Source organism: Ambystoma mexicanum, chromosome 6p (genome assembly GCF_040938575.1).
Source record: "Ambystoma mexicanum isolate Mex_15411 chromosome 6p, UKY_AmexF1_1, whole genome shotgun sequence".
NCBI lineage: Eukaryota > Metazoa > Chordata > Amphibia > Caudata > Ambystomatidae > Ambystoma > Ambystoma mexicanum.
Window position 1 is genome coordinate 961,942,240 of NC_090935.1, and position 27,104 is coordinate 961,969,343.

General features: G+C 45.8%; 1 protein-coding gene across 1 annotated transcript in view; it reads left to right on the forward strand.

Annotated features, from left to right (window-relative positions):
- Positions 1–27,104, forward strand: part of SRFBP1 (serum response factor binding protein 1) — a 719,075-nt gene that overhangs the window by 432,274 nt on the left and 259,697 nt on the right. The window contains exon 5 of the mRNA XM_069625566.1: positions 9,175–9,256. Within this exon, the coding sequence (XP_069481667.1) occupies positions 9,175–9,256 (82 nt within the window). The remainder of the gene's footprint in view (positions 1–9,174; positions 9,257–27,104) is intronic.

Genomic DNA, 27,104 nt, shown 5'->3' on the forward strand with positions numbered 1-27,104 from the left:
GAAGGACGCGTACCTACCCGTCCGATTTGGCAGCCCCATCGTTCTTTCCTATGGTTCAGGATCATGTGCTACCATTTCCAATACAAAGTCCTTCCGTTTGGCCTCAACTCAGCCCCCAGGGTCTTCACCAGACTCATGAACGCTGTAGCGCCCCTCCTCAGAGCGCAGGGCCTCCACATCTACCCATAACTCGATGACTGTCTCATCAGGGCTACTTCTCCAGGAGTGGTTCACCACTCTTCCCAAGCCCTCATGAACACACTGCACAACCTGGCCTTTTCGCTCAACCTCAAGAATTCACACGTGCTCCCTACGCAGACTGACATTTCTGGAACTCATTTGGGACACGTGCTCCGAGAGGGTTTTCCCGTCAGAGAACAAGATCTCGGCCATCAAGGGGGCCACCGCCCACTTCCTCAGCAGAGAGGTGACCTCGTCATGGTGGTACCAACATCTCCTGAGTCTACTAGCAGCAGTTCTGTTAGCCGTGCCACACACGAGACTAAGGATGAGAAGGATTCAGCTGCACTTCGTGGCCTGATGGAATCAGGAGCGGGGCTCTCAATCCGAGATGATCAACGTTCCTCCATCGCTCCACCCAGACCTATCTTGATGGTTCATGGACTGCAACCTATGGACAGGCAAGCCCTTTCGGCTGCCCTCTCCGCAGACCACCATCACCACAGACTCCTCGCTCGAGGGCTGGGCAGCCACCCTGGACAATCTCTCGGTCCACGGCACCTGGACTTGGCAGGAGCAAAAATACCACATCAATTGGCTGGAGCTGCTAGCCATCTGGCTAGCGCTCAGAGCATTCCTACCGCCTCACTAGGGCAAGGTTGTCCTCATCAGACAGACGCCTCGACCAGCATGTACTACGTCAACAAGCAGGGAGGCACCAGATCCCCTCCTCTGTGTAGTGGACAGGCTCAGCAGGCTGGGAGCGGACAATTACGAGTGGCAGCTAAATGACCTCATTATTCAGGAGATCTTCAACAGGTGGGGTCACCCCCACGTGGATCTCTGTCACCTGGCACAACAAGAAGTGTCCCCAGTTCTCATCCTGGCAAGGTCAGGGCCCCGGCTCTCTGGGTGACGCATTTCACCTCCAGTGGACCGGCATGAAAGCCTACGCCTTTCCGCCCACTCATCTGATCCACAGGGTAATTTGCAAGATCAAGGAGTCTTGCCGACTCCTCATCCTGATAGCTCCATGGTGGCCGGCCAGGCCATGGTTTTCGGAGCTACTCAGCCTCTCGGATGTGCCCCCGATACATCTTCCGACGGGCCCAGCACATCTTCTGGCGTAGCAGGGTGGTAGAATCATCCACCCTGCGCCAGGGAAATTAGCCCTCACAACATGGTACCTGAGCAGGTAACGCTTCGGCACCTTGGCCTCTCACAGGCCAATCTGGAGATCATACAGGGCACCAGGAGCAGAGCCACCAGGACCCAGTACAAAAGCAAATGGACCATATTCTGCCACTGGGCAGACTCCACAGGAATTGACCCCTTTTGCTTGTACCTTGGACAACATGCTCTCATTTTCAGCGCACCTCGCTCATTCAGGAATACAGGTGGATACCTGCTACACATAACTTTCAGCCATTGGGGCTTACAGGAACACTTAGGAGGGCATTTTTCCTCCTCCAACCCTATCCTCAAAGAACATCTGACGGGTCTTGCTAGGCTCTACCCGCCCGTCAAGAGACCGCACCCAGTGTGGGACCTCAACATAGTCTTGGTCGCACTGGCACACAAACCATTCGAGCCAATGGCATCCGCAGACCTCAGGATGGTCACTATCAAGACGGCCTTACTAGTCGGCCTTACTTCTGCTCGTAGAGTCAGCGAGATCCAGGCGCTGGTCGCCTCTTAACCATATACCACCTTTCACAAGGACAAGGTAGTCATGCGGACGCACCCAGTGTTTCTGCCCAAAGTTCCGTCTGCTTTCCACCTTAACGAGGAAATAGTCCTTCCTACGTTTTTTCCCAATCCTAAGGACGAGGCACATAGAGTGCTGCACTGCCTGCATGTCAGGCGTGCTCTGAAATTCTACTTGGACAGGACCAAGGGCTTCCGCAAGTCGGACAACCTGTTAGCCTGGTCCTGAGCCTCCAAAAGTGGCAATCAGGTCTCTAAGGCCTGTATATCCTGCTGGATGGTCTCTGCCATCAAAGAAGCGTACAGCGTACGAGGGCCAGCACAAGCCACTTCCGGCCAACATGCATGCCCACGCAGTCAGGGCCAAGGCAACGGCCATCGCATTCCAATGCCATGTCCCTTGGCAAGTCATAAGCAGGGTGGCCACTTGGGCCTCTCCCTCAGCTTTCTGCAAGCATTATTGTTTGGACGCCGGCTCTAGATCTGATGCGGCTTTCGGACAGGCAGTTCTCAGGAACCTATTTGCTTAAGGAGGGCCTCCTCACCTCCCTGGGGCTACAATCCGTTGTAATCACCCATACAGTATGGAGGAAAGGGGACGGGACGTAAGAGTAATTATAAGTTACTCACCGTAGTGACTAACATACTCTTAGTCTATAGTCCCCTTTCCTCCATACGTCCCACCAATCTCCCCCCTAATAATACTGGTGTCGACTCGTCAATGGGTACTGAGGTGTGGCGCCAGAGAGCAGAGTCAGGGCAGCACATGCTCCCTGGGCTGCGCCTCTAAATTTAAAGGGGAAGAAGGTTTTTTCTGGTGAAAGGTTCTGTCTCCCGTCCCTTGGAAGGGACGCCCATACAGTATGGAGGAAAGGGGACTATGGACTAAGAGTACGTTAGTCACTACAGTGAGTAACTTATAATTTCTTCCTATCTCTTAAACCAGTGAGTACACTATACTTGAGAAACCCCTTTAGGGAGGGAACTATATACGGCAAGGCTATCACCGACCACCTGCGGGGAGAGGTAACTGTTAAAGAAAGATGGAGACAAAGAGAGGTATGTTTGTGTTAGTTTAGTCAAAGGAAAGGGGTTGATGGAAAGTACCCCCCAGATCTGGCAAAAATGTATTTACTATGTGCTACTCCGACATGAAATCAGAGTTGTGTGCCTTTGTTCTTCATTTGTGTCATTATGAAAAGGGTCAATCACTTGAGGGGTTGAAGTATATGAAACCAGGAGATGTTATCTGATAACATCCGGCTTCACAGCATTATTCTGAATATGAAGGAATGAGTGAATGAGGGCGGGACATATACATGATAAAGGACATTTTAACTGGCGAATGGGAAAAGAGATTAACTTTGTAGTTGCTTTTATCTAAGCTAGTCTCCTGTGTGTTCTGGTTGCCAGGTTATGGAGGAAGAAAGAGAGAGAGAGAAGTCATGCCTGGGTTTAGTTAAAGTCTTCTTTTTTTTTTTTTTTTTTTCTTTTTTTTTAAATAGTTAGAGGAAGAAACATTGATCGGAGTGTGAGGTCCGTGAAAGGAGAAGCACCACGAACAGCTGATAACTGACAACTGAGTTTGCAGGAGCACTGAGAGAAGTGAAGCAGAGATTGGGGAAGCTGAAACAGCTGCTCTTGCTTCCAAATGTAGGGACAGGAAAGGCCCGGGTAGCGAGGACTTCTAGGAGCCATCAGTGGAACTGCATGTACCAAGAATTGCTGTTAAGCCTGTAGCGAGGAGAGAACAGCTCAGTGGCACATCCACTGAGCTTTGGAGACGCCTATTTTTGTAGTAAATACTACTTCAAATGTACTACTATTCAAAGTTCTAATTTTGTGATACTTCCTGTGTAGTCAATCATCCATGGATCGACTCCTATTATTTGCTTGAATTTCTTTAACTTTTACACCTTTATTTTCAAGTTTTTCTTTATTGTGATCATTATGGCAGAAGCCCTTGCCGATGCATTTCGGACTGTCTTTCCTCAGGGCGGGTTTCTAAAAAACATTAACAGCTTGAGGTTAACTAAATACAATCAACTCAAGATAAACAATACAATTTGCATTTATCAACATTCATAATCTTTCTTTTGAAGTTGTTCATGCCATTAGAATAACACATACCTGCCGACTTTTTGTACTCTTTCCTTATTGCTCAATTTCTTCAATTCACAGACTGTTTGTTTGGCTGTGAACTATTTTTGTTTAAACTCCTATGCCACATGTCATGAGAAACCAGGATTCATTTAGCTTTAGAGCTGCTTGTGATGATACATGGTTATTTGTACATGCGTTGATATTCTGGAAAGAAATCAACAATACCCTGCTTAACATCCATTTTAATGTGTATGCCCTAACTATAGTGATTTTCATCTTACTAGCTAAAACATTTTACAAAAGAAACAAATAGACAAATCCATATGCTGGCTTACCTCATCACACCGCCGATGAGGTGCGCTCCTAAACTGATTCATTTTAGAGTCTCCGGGTGATGTGTTGCATATAGCCGTTCCTTTCTAAACAAGGACACGTGAATCAGTTAGGAACCTAGCGTGTATTGACTGAAAATGCATATACTGATACGAGCATTGTTGCAATGCTTACCTGCTCGCGCTTCCTTCCAGGGTTGAATCGAGGGTCCGCAGCGTTGTGGTGTCCGGGGCAACGGAGGTTCCCCCTGGCAACCGAACACTGCATGCCGCCTGCCATCTTTAAATATAATACATCATCGCGTATGAACACGCGATGACGCAATCTAGTAGTCCATAGGTGTTAGGGAGTTGTAGTTCAATGTGGACGGTATCTAGGTGCAGAGTAAATGCAACCATACTAGAGATCAAAATATGAGGAGTGATTAGGTACTTCGTATCTGTGTTTTTCTCTCTAAATTGTGTTAGACATGATAGGGTATATCTGATGACCAGTAGTATAACGCATGATATTATATACAGTGTTAGAGCGAAGCAGCATGTTCTATGTACGTTATATGTAGAAATTGCTAGTGTGTACTTGGCTGCGTTGTGAAACTCTGTGGATGCTGCCCAACCTGATGGTGATATTTGTTTAATTAGAATATCAAGTGTCTACTATTAATATCTTAAAATAAACACACATTAATAGATCATGCCTCATTCGCTGCTGGATGTTAATTGCTCTGTACTTGTTATATATACAATTTATATGGCATAGCATGGTTATTCATTGACAGTTGTTATTTCTATATCACATTATAGCTAATATACGTTCCTGTTCATTGTGAGAGATACTTTTTAAGAATTTTGATCTGCTGCTTATCGACAGTCTCAACTTTATGTCCAATGCTGTCATACTTATGGCACCTTATTGTGGGTGATTAACTTTGTGGGTGACATTTTTCCCTCGGACATCTGGAATGATTGATGTGACCATAAGACTGACCAGTATGATTTTGGCATCTTTGCAGTTGAGCAGAGTGCTGCAGGAGTGCATAGGCCCTCAAGTTAAGGGTACACAGACACTGTGACTCGCTTTTGGATGGAGAACTGTCCTGCATCATTTGATCTTCCCTGCTAAAAGCAAGTCCCCCTTCCTCACGGACTCGAGCTTGTTTCTAATCATAATTGCTTGTATTTCTTTCTAGTTACTATTTCTTCTATTCCGTTTGAATTTTCCTTTTGTAGTGGTACATTCCTTGAGCCTTCATCCTTTCATTCTAGTGGCTCTGCTTCTCTGGTCTTTTTCTTGACCTGTTCGTATTAACGCAGTTCATACCAGTCTGTTTTTGCAGAGGCATCGGTTGCTGTGAGGGTTGAGGCCGAGAACCCCCTTCATCAGCAGCAACTGGGCACGTGCTGTGTATGTGCTCTGTATCTTCTGTGTAGTTTTTTTGAGGAAGCAGCATCTATCTTTTTTTTTTCTGGAGCATCTCTGCATGTGCTATACACTGGCCTTTTATAATGTGTAATACGCCATGTAATAACTTGAGCTTGGTCAGAAACGGTTTTCAATGTCTCTGGGTGGTAGTTTTCTAGAAGCTGTTGATTTCTTTCAATCGGTGAACGTTTCCCTGTGTGATATCTTTACCATGGGCAGTGCGTCTATGACAGTATGTCGAGTTCAGTACATATTTCTATAACTCAGTATTTCACTTTTCATCCACAGCATGGCACTGATGCATTTCAACAGCTCTGGCACTTTCCCGAATTAAAAGGTCACTGGGGTCAGATGCATTTCACTTTGTCAGAGCAGTGTCAATTTTGGAGCAAGAGAACTGGTGAGAAAACAAGGTCTTAAGTACCTATATGTCTTTGCGGAGCAAAGTTTGCAATTTCACATGTGAAGATCGGGTTCCACTCATAACCACATGGAATATGTGGGTCCCACAATGTCCATTGATCAGGGTCAATATTCATGTGATGTCACTCCTAATAAAATTAACGGTTCATCCATTGAACACTTCTGTTGGTTTGGTGACATGACACCACTAACAAGAGTGTCTGAAAGAGGTGCAGCATATGTTTCAGAGTTTATATGTGAATAATGGGAGAGAATAGTGTTTGTGAGAAGATGGACCTTGAAAATGAAAGAATATGAAGAGATTATGCAGAGTGTGAGAACAGAATGGAGGTATTGTTTTAGGTATGAGGCAGCATATGCAAAAAGTGGTATACACCTCTGACTTCAGCCGATTGCCCGCATTTTGTAGTGGGACATTTTAGCACATTTTACTTAGGATTTTACCTTAGGATTTGAGGTAGTAACACCAAGGGTGTTAAAATAGGGTTTGGGGAGAAGTTACGGGTAAATGGGGAGGCTTGGGAGTCATAGAGCAGTGGCCTGGCCACAGTAAAATGTGACATTTCCCTGGCTGCCAGATGAAGAGTGAGCGTGTATACTTTACCTGCACTTCCACGATCTGAATGAGACAAGTCCTAGTAAGATCGTTGTTTTGTCCTCTTTCTGTCCTCCCTTCCTTGTCTTGTCGCTCTTCGAAACACTTGCGTACAGGCGTGTTATAAATGGCTTGTAACATATCGTACAAGTGGATAAAGGGTAGATGGCTTAAACAAGCATATATAAGGGGGTCCTCTTTTTTTATAGGGGGCCAACCTGGGAGAGGACAAAAAATGTAAGTACAAGGCAGAGACACAGTTGGCTACCCTTGGATGTACTTTGTTGTAAAGAAATGTATGCGGTCTGATGAAAATCAAGATTGAATATTGCCCCAACATCGGGGCCCGTGTGTGTCCTGAAGAAAGCCTTGCACCAAGCTCTATCTAGTGATTTGACAACCTGAAGGCTTTTCCACAACCAAGTAGCAAGGCTGGAAACAGTCTAAAACCTGTCGACACTTTTGTAGATGTGTGGATTGTCGTCCACTAACTATGAATAGTGCTGTATGATATGATCAACTGTACAAAAATGAAAATAATGGATGTGTCCCTTGTATATTTGATTACACATGAAATAGTTGTTTGATTTTCTCCGATTGATCCTTTTTTGAAGACCACTATTTGGTGGCTTTTTACTTTGCTTCTTAATAAATTGTATTTTTCTATATTTCCGGTTTCTACCGTCTTTGATGTATGTTTAGAAAGATGGTTTCTTCCACATTACTGGTTTGATTACAAGTCCCTGACTATTGCTACATCCAAGGGTAGCCAACTGGCTCTCTGCCTTGTACTTACAAGTGGATAAAGATACATATGTAAGCAGTTGGTGCTCAAGACAATTGTATTGGTTGAGTTCAAATCATAAATCAAATGAGTAGAGGAAAGGTAGGAAAAACGAAAGGTGATAAATGTAAAATGAGTATAGAAATTAGTCAGAAGTGTATTTTAGGGGTAACAAACGAGTCGTAGCACATGTTTGCAAACTGTCAAGTGATAAGATGGAGAGGAGGTGTGAATGTGATATGGATGAACAAAGCGGGTGCTGTTTTGGTGAAGCGGAGCATGCGCTAGATGGGATTAGAAGAGTAGCATATGTGATATGGGGATAAGGTACAGTATAGCAAAGGAGCTACAGTCTGAGATGAATTTGGCCAATATATGTAACGATGGAGTACTTTATGAATATCTGACGTCCAGGTGGGGAAATTGTGATTGCTGAATGATGGATACAGGGGCATAGGGAGTATATGCAAGTTATAAGGGGCATGAGCTAAGAGGAGTGGGTATGCAAAATGGGTAAAGTATATCAGATTGGGAGAGAGGACATTGCGATGTACTGCAGGAGAGGTGGAATATGAAGAGGAGATTGTACGAGAAGTAGCCTTGACAAGATAATTGGATCGAGGCCCATGAACAATGTAGACCACACACACATTACCGTGCAGATGTGGGTAGAACAGAATGTGGCATTGGGAGAGGCACAGGTTTGAGATAACAATAATAGAAGTGTGTATGGGAACATGGAAACGATGGTGGATGCGGAAGTGCAGAAGATTGTTAGGTGGAGGGGCATAAACAAATTCTCGATGTTAAAAAGATTGTATGTGAAAAAATAGAAGCTTCTGTGAGTTAGAGAACATTTCGAGCAAGGAAGTGCATATATATTAGGACAGTGAGCATGTACAAGGACAGGAAAAGCTGAGATATACAAAATGTGGCAGTAGGGGAGTTCAAATTTGGGGTGGGGGTGTACGATTTATGATTGGGGATGAGTGGCGGTATGTTATGGGATGTTGTCGAGGGCCGACTGCAGGATGAGTGGCAAGGGCATGTGAGAGGTGGGTTAGGAAATGGAATGAGAGGTAAATTGATTTGAAATGGAGTTTAGTTGAGATTTAATGGGGAAAGTAGTGTGTGGAGATCAGTAGAGCATTAGAGAAGAACGGAGAGTCATGATAATGACGATGCAAGAGTTTCATTTATTTAAAGGCCCTTTATGGAAAAGGTTGAGGAGCGGGGATCGCCAGCTTGTGCAATTTGGGGAGCTATAATTTGACTGGCAGCAGTGTTGACTGATAAGATGAGGAGAGGAACGTGATTGAAATGGAAAGGGGAGAGAGCAAGAAGAGGTGAGAACAGTGTTTTACAAGATGACATGAGAGGCGCGTGTGTAACATATTTGTTGGGAATTGTTGTTTTCAAGATCGGGGAGAGGAGTGCATGGAATATCAGAAAGATTATCAAAATTGAGATAAGTGGGAAAAGAAGACTTGTGAAAAAACGGGTCTTACTAGAACAACTAGGACATTTAAAATGTATGTGAGCTTTTTCCAGCCATCATTTTAATATATGTATTGCTGTATTGTACAGTTTTATTTCCCGTGGTGATAAGTTCCTCTTTTGTTTTTAGGAAGGTAGCAACGCACCGGAACGAGCAATTGCAAGACTCGCAACTCATCCACAATTCAAGAAAAAAATTGTTGACATAAAAGGTACCAAAGTTGTACTGACAGATCTAAATGATAATAAGTTGTACCTATTTCCACGAGAGTTGCACCTTGGCTCACAGCATCCACGTTGCTTCTGAATCCTTCAACAAAACATGTAACCGTCTGTAGCATTAACTCTTATGTACAAGCCTCTGTAGTTCACCTCTGGTGCCAGCTCTGGGATTCACACCAACGATTTACACCATGAGAATTATTCCACTCAGTAATACAGTTTGCCAAGGCAAACAAGCCAAGATAGCACCATCTGTGGACTACCAAATCAATCGTGTATATTAACCACATTCCTGTCTTGTTCTGCTCTGGAAGATTTTCAGTATGCTGTCTTGCTGGCTTTACACTTTCAAAGTTTGTTTTATACTGGTTAAGGCCGGGAACCTTTATGCCTTTCATTTGGCAATTCTGTGTCTATGGACCCAAGGGTACATCCATTGACATTATGTCTGTTACTTTGTGAGTACTTGCCTTTTTGTAGTGGATATATGTCATCAATACCTTTTTTAGCACACGGTTTGGCATTATTGGCATGCTCTAGCAAGCTCACTATTTTATTTAGCATCAGTCTGTCTAGCAATCAAGTTCTTCTAGTGCTAGGTTGACTACTTCCTGTACTTTGTTACCAATTGTGACTGCATGGTCTTTATAAAATTCCACCCACAGATCCTAGACCTTACAGCCACTATTTCTTCCATTGTGATCAGTGTATTGATTGTCTCCATAGCTGTATCTACCACTTTGACCTTATCTAATATGTTTCTACCTCACTCCAAGATAAATAATTTAATTTAATGTTTTTCAGACCCGCCTTCAAGCTTCTTCGTTTATGCAAATCTGATTATCTATACTAGGGAAATAACTGTCCTCTCTCTTCTTAAACAAAACAACAGGTAGTTACATTTCAGATCACAAATTGCACTTCCCTACCAGAAGTTTGGTTTATGGCCTTTTATCTGTCCCATTTTCTACTATAATTGTGCTTGTGCTGCAGCAATGATGAGCATTTGTAGCCGTTGAGTTTACTCACCCCCATCTTCTCACACACAAGCTCTGGCACTCGCTGTCTAGGGCAGGAACTGGCTACAGGCACAGAAGACCTCTAGCCACCCCTCCGTACATAGCCAAGTCGGGTGTGCACTCCATACTCAAGTATTCATTTGATGGTAGCACTCGTCTTCCCTTTCCTCATGCATACGGGGTTTGCATAAGTAGTAAACTGTTCCAAATGGCCTGTGAAAGCATGTAACTTTTGGGTGGAAATGTAAAATGTAAAAGCACCCATACCAACTCTCTCCTTTTCTCTTATGGTCACAAAAAAAATGCACAGTGGGCTCTGAAAAGATCTTTGGCTGTTGCACACTCTCTGCATCTTGCAAATGAAAGGGAAGGTCAAATGCAGGGAAATTGTCCTTCAAAGGGACTGTGAACTGGGACTAAATCATTTTGTGAACTAGTGGAGCACATATCATGCTCCCATGACAACCCAGTGAAACCTATTTTATGGGTGGCAAGAAGCTGCCTGGAGAAAGGCATTTACAGAGACCAATTCACTTTAATGAATGATCGAATGATGCCACCTGAATAATCCAGGTTTTTCCTTTCCTTGCCTATGCTTTTGACAAACCCCTTATCTGTAGGGATGCTTTTGTCTATCTGCCACTTTTACTCCCTACAAATTGGCAAATTCTCCCAAAAAAGAAAAATGCTGAGTGAAAATACACCCAACACAAAATACGAAACTGACACGTAAGAGCATGTCCCTGTGCTTTCACCCACAGAGCTCCCTGGGTGCCTTCAGATCACTAGTATACATAGTGCCACAGGCAGAAACTCCACTATTATTGCCTGATCTATAGTGATAAAAATTGATCTTTGAATGTGCAATAATGACCAGGTAAAGTAACATTTCTGTTTTACAGTTCAGACATTTCGAATTGATTGTGTCCTCCAACGCATTCCACATATTTGGCATGTAATGTCCGCATCTGTGCACTTCCGAAACTTTTTTGGCAGAGGGCGTCCTGAGTCAATGGTGCCGGGTCAATGTCCCTCGAAGGCCTCCGTCAAGGGCGACGTCACAGGATGTTATAAATAGGACGCACGGCGCCCGTAGCCTCTGTTCCGTTTTTTACGCGGACGTGTTAACTTCGTGAGACTCCGCGTGCCTCGTGTGTTTCTACGTAGAAGATGTCTTTCTCTTCAACACCTCCGACTCCGCTGTCTGGCTTTAAGACCTGCCGGGAGTGCAAGTCGAAGATGTCGCTCACCGACCCCCACTGCATTTGTTTGTGGTTTCTGGGCGAGCCGCAAGACAGACTGCTTGAAATGCCAGTCGCTGACTGCCAAGGCCTTGCGGGAGCGCAAGGGGAAGCTCCAGGTAGGTAGGGGCTCTAAGCCCGTTTAGTCCCGGACTTCCAAGTCCAAGGGGGTTTCTATGGATGACTCGAGGGCTGACTCGCTGCGTCGAAGGATTCCCGGGGATCTCAGTCCCGGAGTGGTGCCCACCACTCGTCTTCCTCGTCCCGGCACTCGAAGTGCCATCACCGGTCGCCTTCCCCATCCTCCTCGGAGGATGGTGCCTCGAGGAAGGTTTCGTGCCCTACGAAGTCAAAGGCTCCCGAGGAATGGGCAGCATTTAAGAAATCCATGATGCCGATTTTTCAATCGCAGGACACTGGTCCGGTCGCTCCTTCTGACGAAGCCGGCCAGAATTGGTCTTGTTCCGTGGCTCGCACGCCTTCGGGCTCTGGTTCGTGAAGCGGCACTCATTGGGAGCTGTTGAGGTCCCGTACAGACAAGGAATCGAAGGGTCGCAAGAGATGTCTCTCGGTCTCGGTCCTTGTCCTCAGCGAGACCGCAGCAACCTATTGAGGGCGCAGAGCCGGCGTCGACTCGTTCGGCGCTGTGTCCATCTGATTCGGACATCGACGCCTTGCTGACATATCAGCCCACAATGCCGTCTACGCCGAGGTTGTCGACGCTCTCGACGTCGAAGCCTTCGACGCTATCGTCACCTTCGGGTATTTTTTTCTCAATTTGCCGTTGGAGTACCCAGACATTGTGGATCCTCCAAGGAAGGCTACATCGAAGTCAGTGAGGGTGGTTTTGGCCTCCAGGCCATCTTCTGTCCCCAGGCCCTGGTTTCAACCCCCTCTGGATGAGATTTTTGAAGAGGAACAAAGGTCTGAGGTTGAGGAACCTGGTGACCTTGCTGATCCACTTTTTTCTGGTGACAGTCAGTTGGAGGAGTTGAGGCAGACCCTCCATGATGCAAGGGGACTGGACACTTCCCCGGAAGTGGAGTTTGGTAGACCTGAGCCTGGGGCTCATGCAGAGCCTTCTTATAGGAGACTCATGGCGCAAGTCTTGGAGTATCTGGGCTGGATGATCTGAATGACATCTTGGATCAAGGTCTGTCTTCTAACACTGTTTTGCCATTTCATCTTACCTTGCAGAAAAAGGTGGCAGCTGCTTGGCAGTCCCTGGAATCTCTTCCGGCTGTTAATAATTCTTTAACCAAGAAATACCGCCCTTCCGTTAGCGACCCCAGCTATCTATCTACTCAGCCCACTATTGAGAGATTGGTGGGTCAGGCGGCTATGGCCACCTCAAGGCAGGCAGGCGGCCTACCCTACCATCCCTCCGTATAGGGACGACAAGCTCTTCGACAATTGGGCCCGGAAGGTATTTTCTGCTGGGAGCATGGTCCTGGAATCGGCCAACTCCACATGTGCCTTGGCAAGGTTTTCACACACTCTGTGGAATTGTTTCTTTGGTGGCTGAGCATATTCCCGAGGGGAAAGAAAGGGATGGGTTCCTTGCTCTCGTGCAGGACGGCAAGGATGCCATGTGTGTATCCCTTCAGTCGGGTTTGGATAAGGCCGACAGTGTTAGCCGAGCCATGGCTGTGAGCACCGTTGTCCACAGATTTGCGTGGTTGCGGAATTCAGGGTTTGCTACGGATGTGCAGGCCCGTCTTCTCAACATGCCCTTTGATGGCGCACATTTGTTTGGCAGCAAAGCCCGACGAGGGCCTTGAGAGGTTGCAGACCTCAAAAGCTGCGGCGAAGTCTTTGAGCGCCACGGTGCGTCAACCTCCTACTTTTCGTCCTAGGGGATAGCAGTGGAGGGGAGGTTCCATTTGTTACTATTGCTCCTTTGGTAGAACGAGAGAGGCTGCCAGTCAAAGGGGCCACCGAAAAAGTACCCGTGGTGAGCGGGGAACTCGTGGTGCCAAAGCAGCTCAGGCAGCTGCTTCTCTGGAAGCGGCTGCGGCAGCGCATGAAGGCAAACAGTCGTGAGTCCATGTCCCATGGTTCGCCGGTTGCGGGCAGACTGTCTCAGCATCTCGAAGAATGGCGTGCCATTACTTCAGATGGGTGGGTTCTGGATATGAAGCTTCCGGATCCGCTCTTTGTGCAGGAAATGTTGAGCCGGCTGGAGAAAGCACTATAGAACTGGTGCCTGTAGCGGAGAGGAACAGAGATGGTATTCCCCTTATTTGTTTTATCCCAAAGAAAGACTGGGGATTGAGACCCATCATGGACTTGCGTTGGTTGACCAAACTTCTCTGGAAAGACCAGTTCAAGATGGTCACTCTTTCTCAAGTCCTCCAGGCCCTTCAGCTTCAGGATTAGTTGGTGTCTCTGGACCTCAAGGATGCTTACCTTCATGTGCCGATCCATCCCGTGCACAGGAAGTACCTGAGGTTTGCAGCTGGCGACTTGCACTTTTAGTTTTGGATCCTTCCGTTCGGATTGACCTCCGCCCCAGGGTCTTCATCAAGCTAATGGTGGTGGTGGCAGCGTACCTCAGACCAGGTAGGATTCACATCTACCCCTACCTGGACGACTGGCTGATCCGAACGCACTCTCCCGGGCTGGCGTTGGATCATCTGTGTCACCTGCCGGACCGTCAACAGGCTGGGCTTCTCCCTGAATTTCAGGAAGTCGCATCTGACACCTTCCCAACCGCTCCAGTACATCGGGGCTGTTCTCGACACGCGTTGGAAGTGTTTGCCTCCCAAGGTGAGGGCTCATCACATTGTGCAGATGGTGGACAAGTTTCAACATGCCCAGAGTCTCCCGGCTTTCGAATTCTTAAGGTTGCTCGGCCTCATGGCATCCTGCATTTTTCTGGTGCCAGAGGCCCGGCTGCGGTGAGATCCCTGCAGAGGGCTCTCAAGATGCAGTGGTCACAGTTCTCCGGCAAGATGTCGGATGCCATTCAGATTCCACTCTCGGTCTCCCAGGATCTTCTCTGGTGGGCCAACGAAGGGAACCTGATGAGGGGGGAACAGTTTTGGCAACCGTGGCTGCAGGTGACGGTAGTGACGGATGCTTCCCTCACAGGATGGGGCGCTCATGCCAACGACGTGACTGCCAGCGGTCGTTGGTCTCCGTCGGAGTCCAGACTCCACATAAATTTGTTATAGCTGCAGGACATCAGGCTAGCCCTGAAGGCGTTTCTGCCCTCTGTACGGGGGAAGAGTGTCCTGTTCATGACAGACAACACAGTGGCCATGCATTACCTCAACAAAAAGGGGGGGGGGTAGGGTCACTTCCGTTGTGCAGAGCAGCAATACAGCTCTGGTTCTGGGCCATCCAGCAGGAAATTTCGATCTTGGCAGTTCATCTGGCCGGAGACGACCATGCGGCAGTGGACGCTCTGAGCAGGCAGAGCGCAGTCTACCATGAGTGGGAGTTGCCTCAGGAAGTCCTTCAGGAGATCTTCACCCTTTGGGGAATCCGGCAAGTGGATCTCTTTGCCACCAGTGTCAACTGGAATTGCGAGAGGTTCTGCTCAAGGGAATTTCCTCCAAGAGGAGCATTAGGAGACGTGTTTGTGGTGGATTGGTCATTCCCACTGCTGTACGAGTTTCCTCCAGTCTGTCATCCCTCAAGTGTTGTAGAGGTTCGGTTCCCACATGATCCTGATTGCTCCGGATTGGGCCAGGAGAGCGTGGTACCCGGACCTTCTGGAAATGTCCTTCTGCCCTGCCTAGAGGATCCTCTGTGTCTGTCTCTCGAGTCAGGTTCTCCATCCAGAGGTCAAGAGACTCAACTTTCACCTTGTTATCTGAAAGGTTGAGGTATAAGGATTGAGAGCTCTGGAATGACGTGATGGAGGTGTTGCTTTCGGCCAGGCGACCTGCAAAGAAATCCCTGTACCGTTACCGTTTGCTTAAGTTCTGCGACTGGTGCAGAGATAACAATGTTGATCCTTTTCAGTGCTCCATTCCTATGGTTTTGTCTTTCTTGCTTTCTTTAGCCCACAGGGGCCTTCAAGTGGGTACCATTAAAGGTTACCTGGCGGCGCTGTCTATCTTTAAGTGCTCGTCTGAAGAATGTTCTTATTTTAAGATTCCTTTGACTTCTCAGTTTCTTAAAGGACTGACTAATGTATTCCCACCGTCCCCTTTGCAGGTGCCGGTTTGGGATTTAAATTTGTTTTTGAAATTTCTCATGGGTGCTCCATTTGAACCTCTGCACTTTTGTCCTTTGAGATTACTGTCCTTCAAGACTGTGTTCTTGGTTGCGGTTACTTCCGCTCGCATAGTGAGTGGATTGCAGGCACTTTCATCTAAGCCACCGTTTACTGTGTTTCACAAGGACATGGTTGTTAGAATGGAAGTCTGTGAGTACGTCCCTCCTTTCTACCGAAGGTAGTTTCTGAAAACCATTTGAGTCAAAAGTTGGTTCTTCCATCTTTCTACCCTCCTCCTCATCCTGGTAAGGAAGAGGAGCATCTCAATCGGTTGGATCCTAGGAGAGCTCTTAGCTTTTACATTTCTAGGATGTCCAGGGTCAGAGTGGACAATTAACTCTTTGTAGGATATGCTGGACACGGATTGGACCAGGCTGTTATCAAACAGACCTTGTCCAGGTGGAGTATCCTTACCATTACGTAGTGTTACCGGTTGGCGGGTAAAGACCCTCCTGAAGGGTTGACAGCTCATTCCACTAGAGGCGTGGCTACTTCCACCGCCCTCCAGCGGGGTGTTCCTATTAGGAATATTTGTGATGCTGCTACTTGGGCTTCAATCCATACATTTGTAAAACATTATTCCCTGGATACAATCCATGGTCAGGATATGGCCTTTGGGAAGGCGTTTCTTTATTCCGCAATCTAATTTGGTACTCTAAATTCTTTTCCCTCCTCCATTTACTGGTACTGCTTTGGGAGTCTGTCCAAGATGTGGAATGCGTTGGAGGACACAATCCATTAGAAAAACAAGTTACTTACCAACTGGTAACATTCTTTTGACTGGATGTTCCTCCAACGCATTTCACATCGCCCACCCAGCCTGCCACTCGGGAGAATTTCCTATGCGATTGCAGCTTCCGTTTTCCGCAAGGTTAAGTGCAGTCCAGCAGGCAGCAGACTGGTGCCACACGTTCTGGGGGAAAAAACTTACTGAGGCTACGGGCGCCGTTCGTCCTATTTATAACATCCTGTGACGTCGCCCTCGACGGAGGCCTTCGAGGGACATGGACCCAACGCCATCGACGCAGGACGCCCACTGCTGAAAAAGTTTTCGAAGTGCACAGCTGTGGACATTACATGTCAAAGATGTTGATTGCGTGGAGGAACATCCAGTCGAAATAATGTTACCAGTTGGTAAGTAACTTGTTCTTCTATTTGCTCATAAAATGCTTGCATTGGGCATGGGACATTTTTCTCCCCAACAATTAGTTTACTCCCAAATTGGGCGTAAAATACTCCCACCTCAAAACCTTATCTGGAGCACTGAGAGAAGTGAACAAAAATGATAGTAAAGCTCCCTCTTGTTTTTAATTGTGGAGAAAACTGCTGCAGAGGCAGATTGTGATGAATCACATAGACAGCAGGTGCACTATAATAAGCCAAGCCAATGTCTCTCCTCTTACATTTCAGATCAAACGTATTCAGTAACTTGGACTGGGTCAATACTCAGCCGCTCTTCCTGCTATAGTGTTCCCAAATGCTCAGCATTGGGACCCTTCTACTTTTTTTCCCTTTTTATACCCTCTCTCTTCTTTTGGTCTATCATGTCGCTTTTAGGCAGATGACGCACACATCTCTTCTTTTGCTTAATTTTCAGATTCTCTTAATTTCACTCGTTATGTAGGTCTATCAACTCTTCAACCATGTGCCATTCACTTCATCTTAATCCCACAGAAAAACTTAGGTTGCTAATTTGTCCCCCTCGAATCTGCCAGTCAGCGCTCCCATCTTTTTCGACCCTTCTCATTTTCCACTCTTTGACCCATCTTTCTTTTTTGACCCATATCGCAAACTTGGCTAGAAGAACTAGATTCTTACTTTACGCCACCAGCTATTCTTCCATTTTGACATGTCATGTGACTAAAATCCTTATCGCTACTCTGGTCGTTTCCCATATCAACTATTGCTCTGCCCTTCTGGTCGTTGTCACTGCCTGCAAATGAGTCCCACTTCAATGTAATTTTAATGCTTCTCTTCTGCCTTTTTAATTATGTACATCATCCTCCCTTGCTTTTCTTTGTTGGCTCACCTTCCACTATTGTAAACATTTTCATTTCTTACGCATAATCTATAAATGTGTACATGGTCGAGCACCTCTCTATCCTCCTTAGTCTCTCTGCATACCCTGTCTCGTTCTGTTCACTCTGCCTCTTTATTTATCTTGTGTACCTTATCCGCCCTGTGCTCAATCTTGTTTTTGTGCTTTTTCCTTGCGCGCCCCAGTGCATTGGGATGTATTACTGCTTCATATTTGTTATGCTTCTTCTCTTGCTATATTCTGTTTGGTACTTAAAGAACATTTTCTCTCTTTTTCCCACTTCTCGATAAACATATGCTACGTGGCTTGTGGTGTTAAATTTGCATGTTTATGTACCATTTCATGATTAAAGTTGTGAAACTGCTTTGGCGAAAGCACACTGAATTGCAATAAAATACAAATACAAAAAAATAATTTCAGGGCACTGCCCTATCCTGGTCAATTAAAATTATGATACTGCTCATAATCATTTGGTGCTGGCTGCGCTCTATAACAAAGTGTTGAGGTTTACAATAGTATATCAAACTTGGGAAGAAGGAAGCCATTACCAAAAGCTAGTGAGTCCACAACTGCAAGGAAAGATGTTCGTATTTGAACACACCAGGAAACTGCTAACATGCATTGTGTGATAAAATAAAGGTTTCCAGTTCATTTCATATTCCCATATTACCATGTCACTTATTTTGATGTGGGGAAGGAAGAAGCATCATTTGGGAAGGCATCTGATATTGTATCTCAATAAATTAGTTTCAGCATCTTCAAAGCACTCCTACAAATCTGAGTACATATGCTCAAGTCTTCAGGTCTCCCAATATGCAGGCATAATAGCCCAATAGTACAAAGCTGCTTCATCAACTCCAGGTGTTTCCAACAGACTCCTTCCTCTGTAAGGTTGCAATATTTATTTTGAACGCTTGATTGATATTAGAATGGAAGTCTGCAGCTCAAAGTCCAATTTTTGGTGCTCCTTGATAATGGTGATATGGGTTTAGCATGGTAACTGTCTCCAAAGTAGGTTGCAATAAATCTACAGGTTCAAAAGGTTACCTTCCTTTCGCAGATTGTAATCTAGAATAGAAGGGCATAGTCTGCTTGACTCCAAATAACCTCAAGGAGCTGCATTTGACTTCCCAGGATATACAGCTTTAATGCTTTCTATTCCTTCCTGACGCTGGGATCTTGCTAGATAAATACCCCAGATAAAATAAATTAAATAAGAGTAACCAATTACAGTCATAGAAAAAGTATGGTTCCCTGCTAAAACCTGCTGGTCAATACTAGAGCGGCCTAGTACCGAACGCCATACTCCTCGGGGATACATTTTTGTGGGCATGCAGTGGTACACTATGTGCAATCTGATGTCACAGAATGGCGGTACTAGAGTGCATGTTTACGATAAAGGCCCCCTGGCCCCAAGGTTGGCACCAGTTTTTGCAGCCAAACCGGCACTGCTGAGCCACTAGCAATAGGTAGCCCCTCTCCTCCCGCAAAAGGGTGTACACATCAGGCCAGTTCTAGTTTTGAGTACCTTTCTGCTGATGGTGGAAGAATCTGAGGTTGGCTTGGGTGTACTGCTCATGGTTATGAGCATATTGATAAATGCATGTCCTGGGGAGCGGATTGCGTTACTGCAGAAAGGATTCTGCAATAAAGAATGTTGGAACCTGTTTAAAAAAAACAAGGGGGGGGTTTAGTTCCCCATGCAATGGGAGGGAGGACGGACAGACACCTCCCTCCCCTAAACAGTAAAGAAGGCGCGGAAGGGGGCACAGAATAGAAATCACGGAAAAGTGTACCACAAAATACTGACCTCAATCTGTGAACCAATCTTGAAGTGGAAGATTTGCGCCTTCAAGGAGCTGGTGGATTAGATACATCTCCTGAGCATGACTTTCCAGAGTTGTACTCTGGCACCACTATTGAAGCGGCCTCTTACAATTAACTTATTCCGGTTGTTCTTCGATAATAAGCCTTTTAATATGCTGACATCTAACACCAGACATGTGGTCCTCACTCCTTCTTGTGGGGCTTTTCAGGAGGCAGTACTTTTACTTATAAGCCTTCCCCTGCATGCCTGCTTTAGAAGAAGTTTGCAAATTAGTGTAAAGCTGCGCTAGGGAAAATAAAGGGGATCCTGTGTTCCTTATTACTCATCCCACTCATTAGCGCCTGTTGGTGATGCCATTTGTATGTGCGGTTGAGGCATTATGCATTGCAAACATGTACACAGTGTGGTAGGTCGGAGAGACCCATAAGCAGTCACTCTGGTTAACTTCTTTCTTTATTCACAATAAACCTTCCTCTCCCCATCACGTATTGCCTTATCCTAGAATGTCTTACAACATAATCTCCGTCTGTCCAGAAAAGCTAATCTATCCTGACCACAACAGAATGGAATAGAACATAAACAGAGGGAGAGCCTCTTGCCCCGTGATTGAATTGTGGTTGATTTCTGACCCCGTAATGTGTCTATCTCAAGAGTGGAGTCCCAGACCCTGTTGCTCAGTACATACAAGGAAACTGAATGTCTTTCACCTTCTCCCACTTCAGCTCCTGAGCTTGCTGTAAGTCTGTCTTTTAGTCCTCCTTTTGGATTTGGTCAGATTCTTTGCGCCATTCGCTGGCCTTGGATAGCCGTGGGGTTAGTGAGGTTTGACGCTACTGCTCCAGGTTCTCCACTGGACTCACTTCCCAGTAATGAAAATCTGTTCTCCACTCCTGTTGTCGATTTCCCCTACCTGGGGTTTCGGGTTCTCTCTTTGGGCCAAATTGGACTTGAATTCTTACCCTGCTTTGGGGTTGTTTTGTTCTCTACCCACCATGGGGTCATTTGGCGTTCACCTCACCCTTGTATTATTTGGCATTAACCCCTTGCACCCCACCCTGGGGTCGGTGTTGCCCTTACCGACCACTTCCCAATTTCCCTGAGCGTTCGCGTACCTCTTCTACTCGGGTGGCGCTCCTTCAATTGGGTGTTGCACGAAGGAGGCGTGGTCTCGTTCAGTCGGGTTTCTTTGTTTTGGTTGGAGCTGCTGCTCCCTTCCTGCCAGCTCCTGGCAAGGTATTGGTGACGGCGCGGTGCTGCGAAGTGGGTCGGTGACCCCAGCTCCTTCAGCTGGGTCTACAGTCTTCCGTTTTGGTGCTGTGGCCTCTTTGCCCAGCGTTCTGTGTCCTCCACCGCAGTTAACATCAACCCCTCTGCCTCCGCAATGCCCCTTAACTTAAATCCCCCCCCCCGCCCATTCAGCAGATTTCAGTACCTTTTGAAAAACATATATCATCAATTATACATTGGTTATTGTTACCTACTCAAGCAATGTCCAATATGCGTACATTTTGCGGGCAATACACAACATTGTAACCCTTGTGTAAGAAAGCAAGAACCCCCTTCCAGTTTATGGAAAATGCAGATTGTTCCCCCTGTAAAGAGTATGTCATCCATTCCATCGCTAGAAAGTTCCACACTTTGGAAAGCCTTTCAATGATCTGCGGGGACCCGTTCGCCTTACATATTTGTGCAATGGCTAACAGTGCGACCAGTTGTAGTTTTACATATGCCTTCTGTGTTGGCTTGGGTTGCCGCCTAAAGTCCTCCTCAATCTGCACCAGAAGGCGCGAGCATTGAGATCTTGACTTTAGAGAAGGAAATATTTTGGGCATCTGTTTATTCACTGCATCCCAATGCTGTCAACTCAGGGCAGCTCCACCATACATGCTCCCAGTTCCCCACCCGTCCACAATCCCTCCAACATTTATCCGATAGTTTGATTTTCCCTAGACGAGTCAGGGTATAATGCCATTGAAACATTCATTTACACCAGAGCTTTCTAATTTGGATTGATCTAGTAAGTTTGGGAATTGCTTTCCACCGTTATTCCAAGCCTGTATTTGAGATCTCCACCCACAGGGTTTCCTGCCAACGGCATCTTTAGCTGGTCTCTTTTTTGGGTATGCTCTCCCCCATTAGCTTATGCATGTTTGATATGAGGGCTGTAACCCCTGGATCGTACGTTACAAAGTTTTCTAAGGTGCTGCAGTCTTTATCAATGTGGCCAATATCCAATGTCTCACTTGAAAATCTTGGAATATAGAATTTTCTGACAGACCAAACTCTTGTTTGCATTGTGTGAATGCTTTGACCTCATCCCCTTGGAACATGTCCCTGAGTTGTTCGCATCCTGCCAGCTTCCATTATTTAAATACATTCGGCTCTAGTCCTGGGGGGAACCTGGTGATTAAAGAATAAAGGTGCAAGTGGCGAGGGATATGTCGTCCATCTATACTTCTTAACTGTTGATTCCCAGGCATCCTCTACTACCCCATAGTTGTACTCGCATGTATGTTAGCCGGGCAATCTTGTTTTAGCAACCATAATACTTTGTGGAGCCTAGGACCTCCCACCGCCTGTTCCATCTGTACCCATCTTTTCCCTGACTCTCCCATAGACCATCCTTTAATCGCCCTTATTTGGGGTGCTCAATAGAACTTCAAGAAGTTGGGGAGACCTAACCCTCCTTGCTCGTTTGTGATCATTCACACATTTAGGGCAACCCGTGAAGTTTTATTGTGCCATATAAATGCTGAATCAGCTTTGTGTATACTTTGTGTATACTGTGTGTTAAAATGCCTGGGGAACTCTAATAGGTAATGCTTGAAAAATGTACACTGCTTTTGGGGGGGGGGGTTACCATCTTTAGAGTTTATTCTTCCTGGCCACGCAATAGTGAGGGGATCCCACTTTTTAGCTGTGCTTTTATTTCTCGCGAAAAGTGTGGGGTAATTGGCTGCATATAAACCTTTGAGTGTGGGAGTTATTGTTACCCTGAGCATTTTTTTCTATCCCCGTCTGTCCCCAACCAAGTTGCGCGTGTTCCAGAAGGTCCTGCATTTCAGGTGGCGAGAGATGCATTTAAGATCTCAGATTTGGCAGCATTGATCTTGAGGCCTGCCACCACCCCCCTCCCCCTCCCAAAGGTCTCCAATTCTTGAGTGGCTAACTGTAGAGTGTTAATTGGGTCTGCTACCATGAGTAGTGTATCATCAGCTTAGGCCATCATTTTATGTGGGATGCCGCCAAAATATATAACCTTTATTTCCACCGTCTACATTTACCCACTAAAGGTTCCAAATGAAGTGCATATAGCAAGGGTTGAGAGTGGGCACCCTTGTTTGGTTCCTCGTTGTAGATAGGTAAGGGGGATATATGGCCATTTATTAATAGTCGTGCAGTAGGATTTTTATTGTTGGCTTAATCGTCACCATACATTTTGGTCCGAATTTCATTTTATTTAGGGTTGAAGCGAAATGACAATTGCTCGCGGTCCATGGAGAAGAGGACAGCAGAGATGTGCTTCTTTTCCACTTCCTCTAAGATATGGCCTACTCTTCGAATATATGGCCTACTCGTCGAATATATGGCCTACTCGTCGAATATATGGCCTACTCTTCAAATATTTTTGCGAATCTGCGAGAGTTTTGAGCCCGTTTCATCTGGATGTAGAAGTGTGGGCATATGGTCTACTAACTGGCTGGCCAAGATTTTAGTGAACGTTTTTGCATCAATGTTCATGCTATTGGGCGGTATGACCTGCAAATTGTGTTTTTTTTTTTTTTTTTTTTAACATTTTTTTTTTCTTCTGGGTTTGGGGAAAATGGATTATTTTTGCTTCTTCCATGGAAGGAGTGATTTGGCCTGTGTGTTTTGTAGAACCTGGCTGGGTATCCATCTGGGCCTGGTGACTTATTTAGGGGGAAGCTCCTTGATAATCCGAATCACGTCGTCTTGAGTTGCGGCACCTTCTAGTGCTAGGGTGTCTGCTAATGTGAGTTCAGGGACATCGACTGATTCTAAATACTCTTTCTGTAAAAGTGGTACCGGAGCTTCAGATTTATATAGATTGGTATAGAAGGAGTGAAAATATGTGAGAATGCTTATGGTTTCGAACATGGTCTCCCCAAGGGTAGTTTGATTTGTTGTATGATCCTTGAGGCTGTACGTTGTCACAGCTTAGATTCTAGAAGACGATCCATTGTATTTTCTTTTATATAGTAATTTTGTTTTAAAAGAAAGAGCTTTCTCAGTTTGCTTTGCGATATGAAGATTGTCTGTCAGCTAGTACCGTATATTTTTTTCGAATCGCCGACCATAGCCCGTTTCCATCTCTTTTAAAACTAAAGCCAATTCCTCTTTTAGTTCCAATTCTAAGGCCATACTCTGCTTATGTCTCTTAGCTTAAGCTGCTATAATGAAACCTCTTAATGTTGCCCCAAATTAGTCCCAGATAGTCAACGACGTTTCCCCTTCTCGATTTAAGGCAAAATATTCCCTTATTTGTTCCTCTCCTCTGATCACTAGATCCTGCACTAGTATTAGTTGAAATCTCCAAGACCAAAGACTTTGTCTCTCTTTTGCAATATTAAGATCTACTGTGATTGGGGTATGATCTGAGAGGGTAATGGTGTGGGTCTTTATTTGCGTGATCACGCCTACCAGTGGGGTAGAGATCCATGCATAGTCTATCCGGGAGAATGTTCTATGTACGTGTGAATTAAAGGTATATCCCTTCTCTTCCTCCTTCAAGATAAGCCAAACATCTACAATGGAAAGGTCCACACGTTTCTTTTTCAGGGCCATCAAAGGGGAGGCTGCAACGTGTCTAGTCAACCTGCTGCAGTCTCGCTCTGGATCCCACACTGTGCTCAAATCCCCCAATAACAACAATTCTCCTTCCATGAAACATTCCAGTTGCCCCATCACGTTTCAAAAAGCCGCCTTGCCCTGTGTTTGGGGCATATATTGATGCTACTGTAAGTTTCATATTCCCAAACTTAAAAATTATAAATGCGTATCTACCCTCCTTGTGAATCTTGGTGCGATCAATTTGGAACTCTGACCCGTGTTTTTTATCGCTATGAGCACCCGTGCTACCTTGCATTCTGCATTTGCCTGTATTATTTTCGGCTACTAGCTGTTATGCTGGTTCCGTATTGCCCACAACTTTAACAAATACAGCAAACAGAATATCTGGTTTCTACTGACCTGGATTCGGTGATGCATCTAAAGGTGTAAGTAATCCACCTAGTCACCACTCAGTGCTCCAAACAGAACCGCAGGAGCAGAGAGGTTTCCAGGGAAACTCTTGTGGGGGAGAAAACCCTGTGTTGTGCTGCTGGGGAGGGAGGTTTCCGGGGGACCAGGTGTCAGGCGAGGCGATCCCTCTGTGGCAGCAATAACCCAGTTGAAGGCTGCAAGGTAAGGCAGACTTAGAAAAGACCCGATGCCTATGAATATGGACTGATACGTGAGAAGCCTTACCACTGGATTATTTCATCTCTCACAACCCCCCTCCCCCCTCGATTGCCCGATGGAGACAGCAATGCCCGGGAAAGTATGAAATACAGAAGACTGCGAGAAAGAAAGGATAAGTGAAGCCCCATGTATAATCCCGACTATAACCTCAGATTTAGCACAAACTAGAATAGAACAGATACTATGAGGAGACGAACTTAGGGAGTGCGGCCACACTAGGGAAGTAGCAGCGCGAAGCTTCGTTGTCCGACGAACATGGAAGTACTCTCTCTGGTGCTGGGGGTGTGGCCTGGCGGCCTGTGCAGGCTGAACGTCTGCAACGCTACCGAGAGAACTCAGTGCCATCTTTAGAGGATTCTGGGCTAACATGCAGAGAATGCAGCAGCACTGAGTCATCACACTGGCACAGTCGAGGTTTACCCCATCTGCCTTTCAGATATGGGTTTCTTGAAGCGCCACCAAGTCCGGTTGGTGATGCCTAAAAAAGGACTCTACTTTCCTTCGGTTCTGCTGGGTATTAAGCCCCCTTACATTCCACGACAGACACTTGAATTGTATTCCGCGTCTTCTTTACTCCCTAACGTAAGTACTTTCAGGTCCATTTCTTTTACATCATAATAATCAATCTGCAGAATGGACAGTGCCCCCTCCCTTGCCAACGTATCTCCCTCTTCCCTATCTAATCCCCTAACTTCCCCACAATCTTTTGTAACCTTCCCCCCCACCCATCCCATCCCATTTCCCTTCCCTTGAACTGTTCCCTGGTGTGAAACACAGTACCTATTGTATCCCAGGGTCACAACTCCCAGCTGCGAGTCACCCTCTGTCCCAGGGTTATGTGCAGAGAGTCCTAACTCCCCCATCTGTTACCTGAACCGATAGAATACAAGATGTTGCTGCCTTTCCGATCTGCTTGTCTGGTGGTATTTGTCCAAGTCTGTTTCTTGTAATAAAAAAAAAGAATTATGCAATGGCTTCACCCTCCTACGACATGCCAGACTTATGGGTTGGGGCTTTAAGTCGAGCTCTCCAGTCATCCTGCAATTCTTTTTTCGTCGATCCATGGAAGACCATTCCCTTGTATTTGAAAGCACTGCCTGCTGCTCCAAAGAAGCTTGTGCCCCTTCATGTAACTCTGCCAGTGTCTCCTCGATGTGCAATAATGCATGCCTGATTCCCTGGAGGTAATCCTTTGTTGCCTGCCACCCAGATTGAAAAGGAATCCAAAGCGAAAGGTCCACCTGCATCTGATGCTGCATTCCTGTAGAGTTTTTACTATGGGATACATAGCTCAGTGTTTTTGAAGAGTCAATTTGGATAAATCCTGTGAAAGTTGGTTCTCTGCCTTGTTACGTGTGATCATGGCTGCAATTCTCGCTTCCCTTAATATTTGTTCTTTTTGTGGGTAGAGCACACAGGCTGCTAGTACGTCCCTAGGGCAGTTGCCTGGTTCCATCCTCTTTGGGCCTGTTCTATGAACCCTATCCAGCAGAATATTGGTATGGTCGCTTTCAGTTATAAGGTCTGCAAATATATACGGGTGATTGTTTCTTTCAATTCTGACTCAGACACTGACTCAGCAAGATTTTTTACTCTAATTATAGAGCGATTCTGTAGGTCTTCATATTGTAGTTCCAGATTGTGTCATTCTGAATAGATCTTCTACGGTAATATTTGATAGTTTGCTCCCTTCTGTCAAGTCCTTTATAGCTTATTCGTTAGTATCTATCCTTTCTGCCAGATTAGATATTTCTTTACTGAAATCTGCAAGCAAGTCTCTGATTTTTTAATTGAAGTTGGGAAATTGTAGCTGGAAGGAAGAGGTGAATTTGTTCTGAAATTCCTGGAAACTATTGTGTTTTAGGCAAATCTTGCAGTTTATATTTCATCAAGGACCCTTACAAGTTTTACTACTGGCCCACGACGAGTCTACGTGTTTTTGTTGGGAGTCCGTGTCTCCCAGTTGAGTGGATTTCTTCCTGGTGCCAGACATAGGTTTCCAA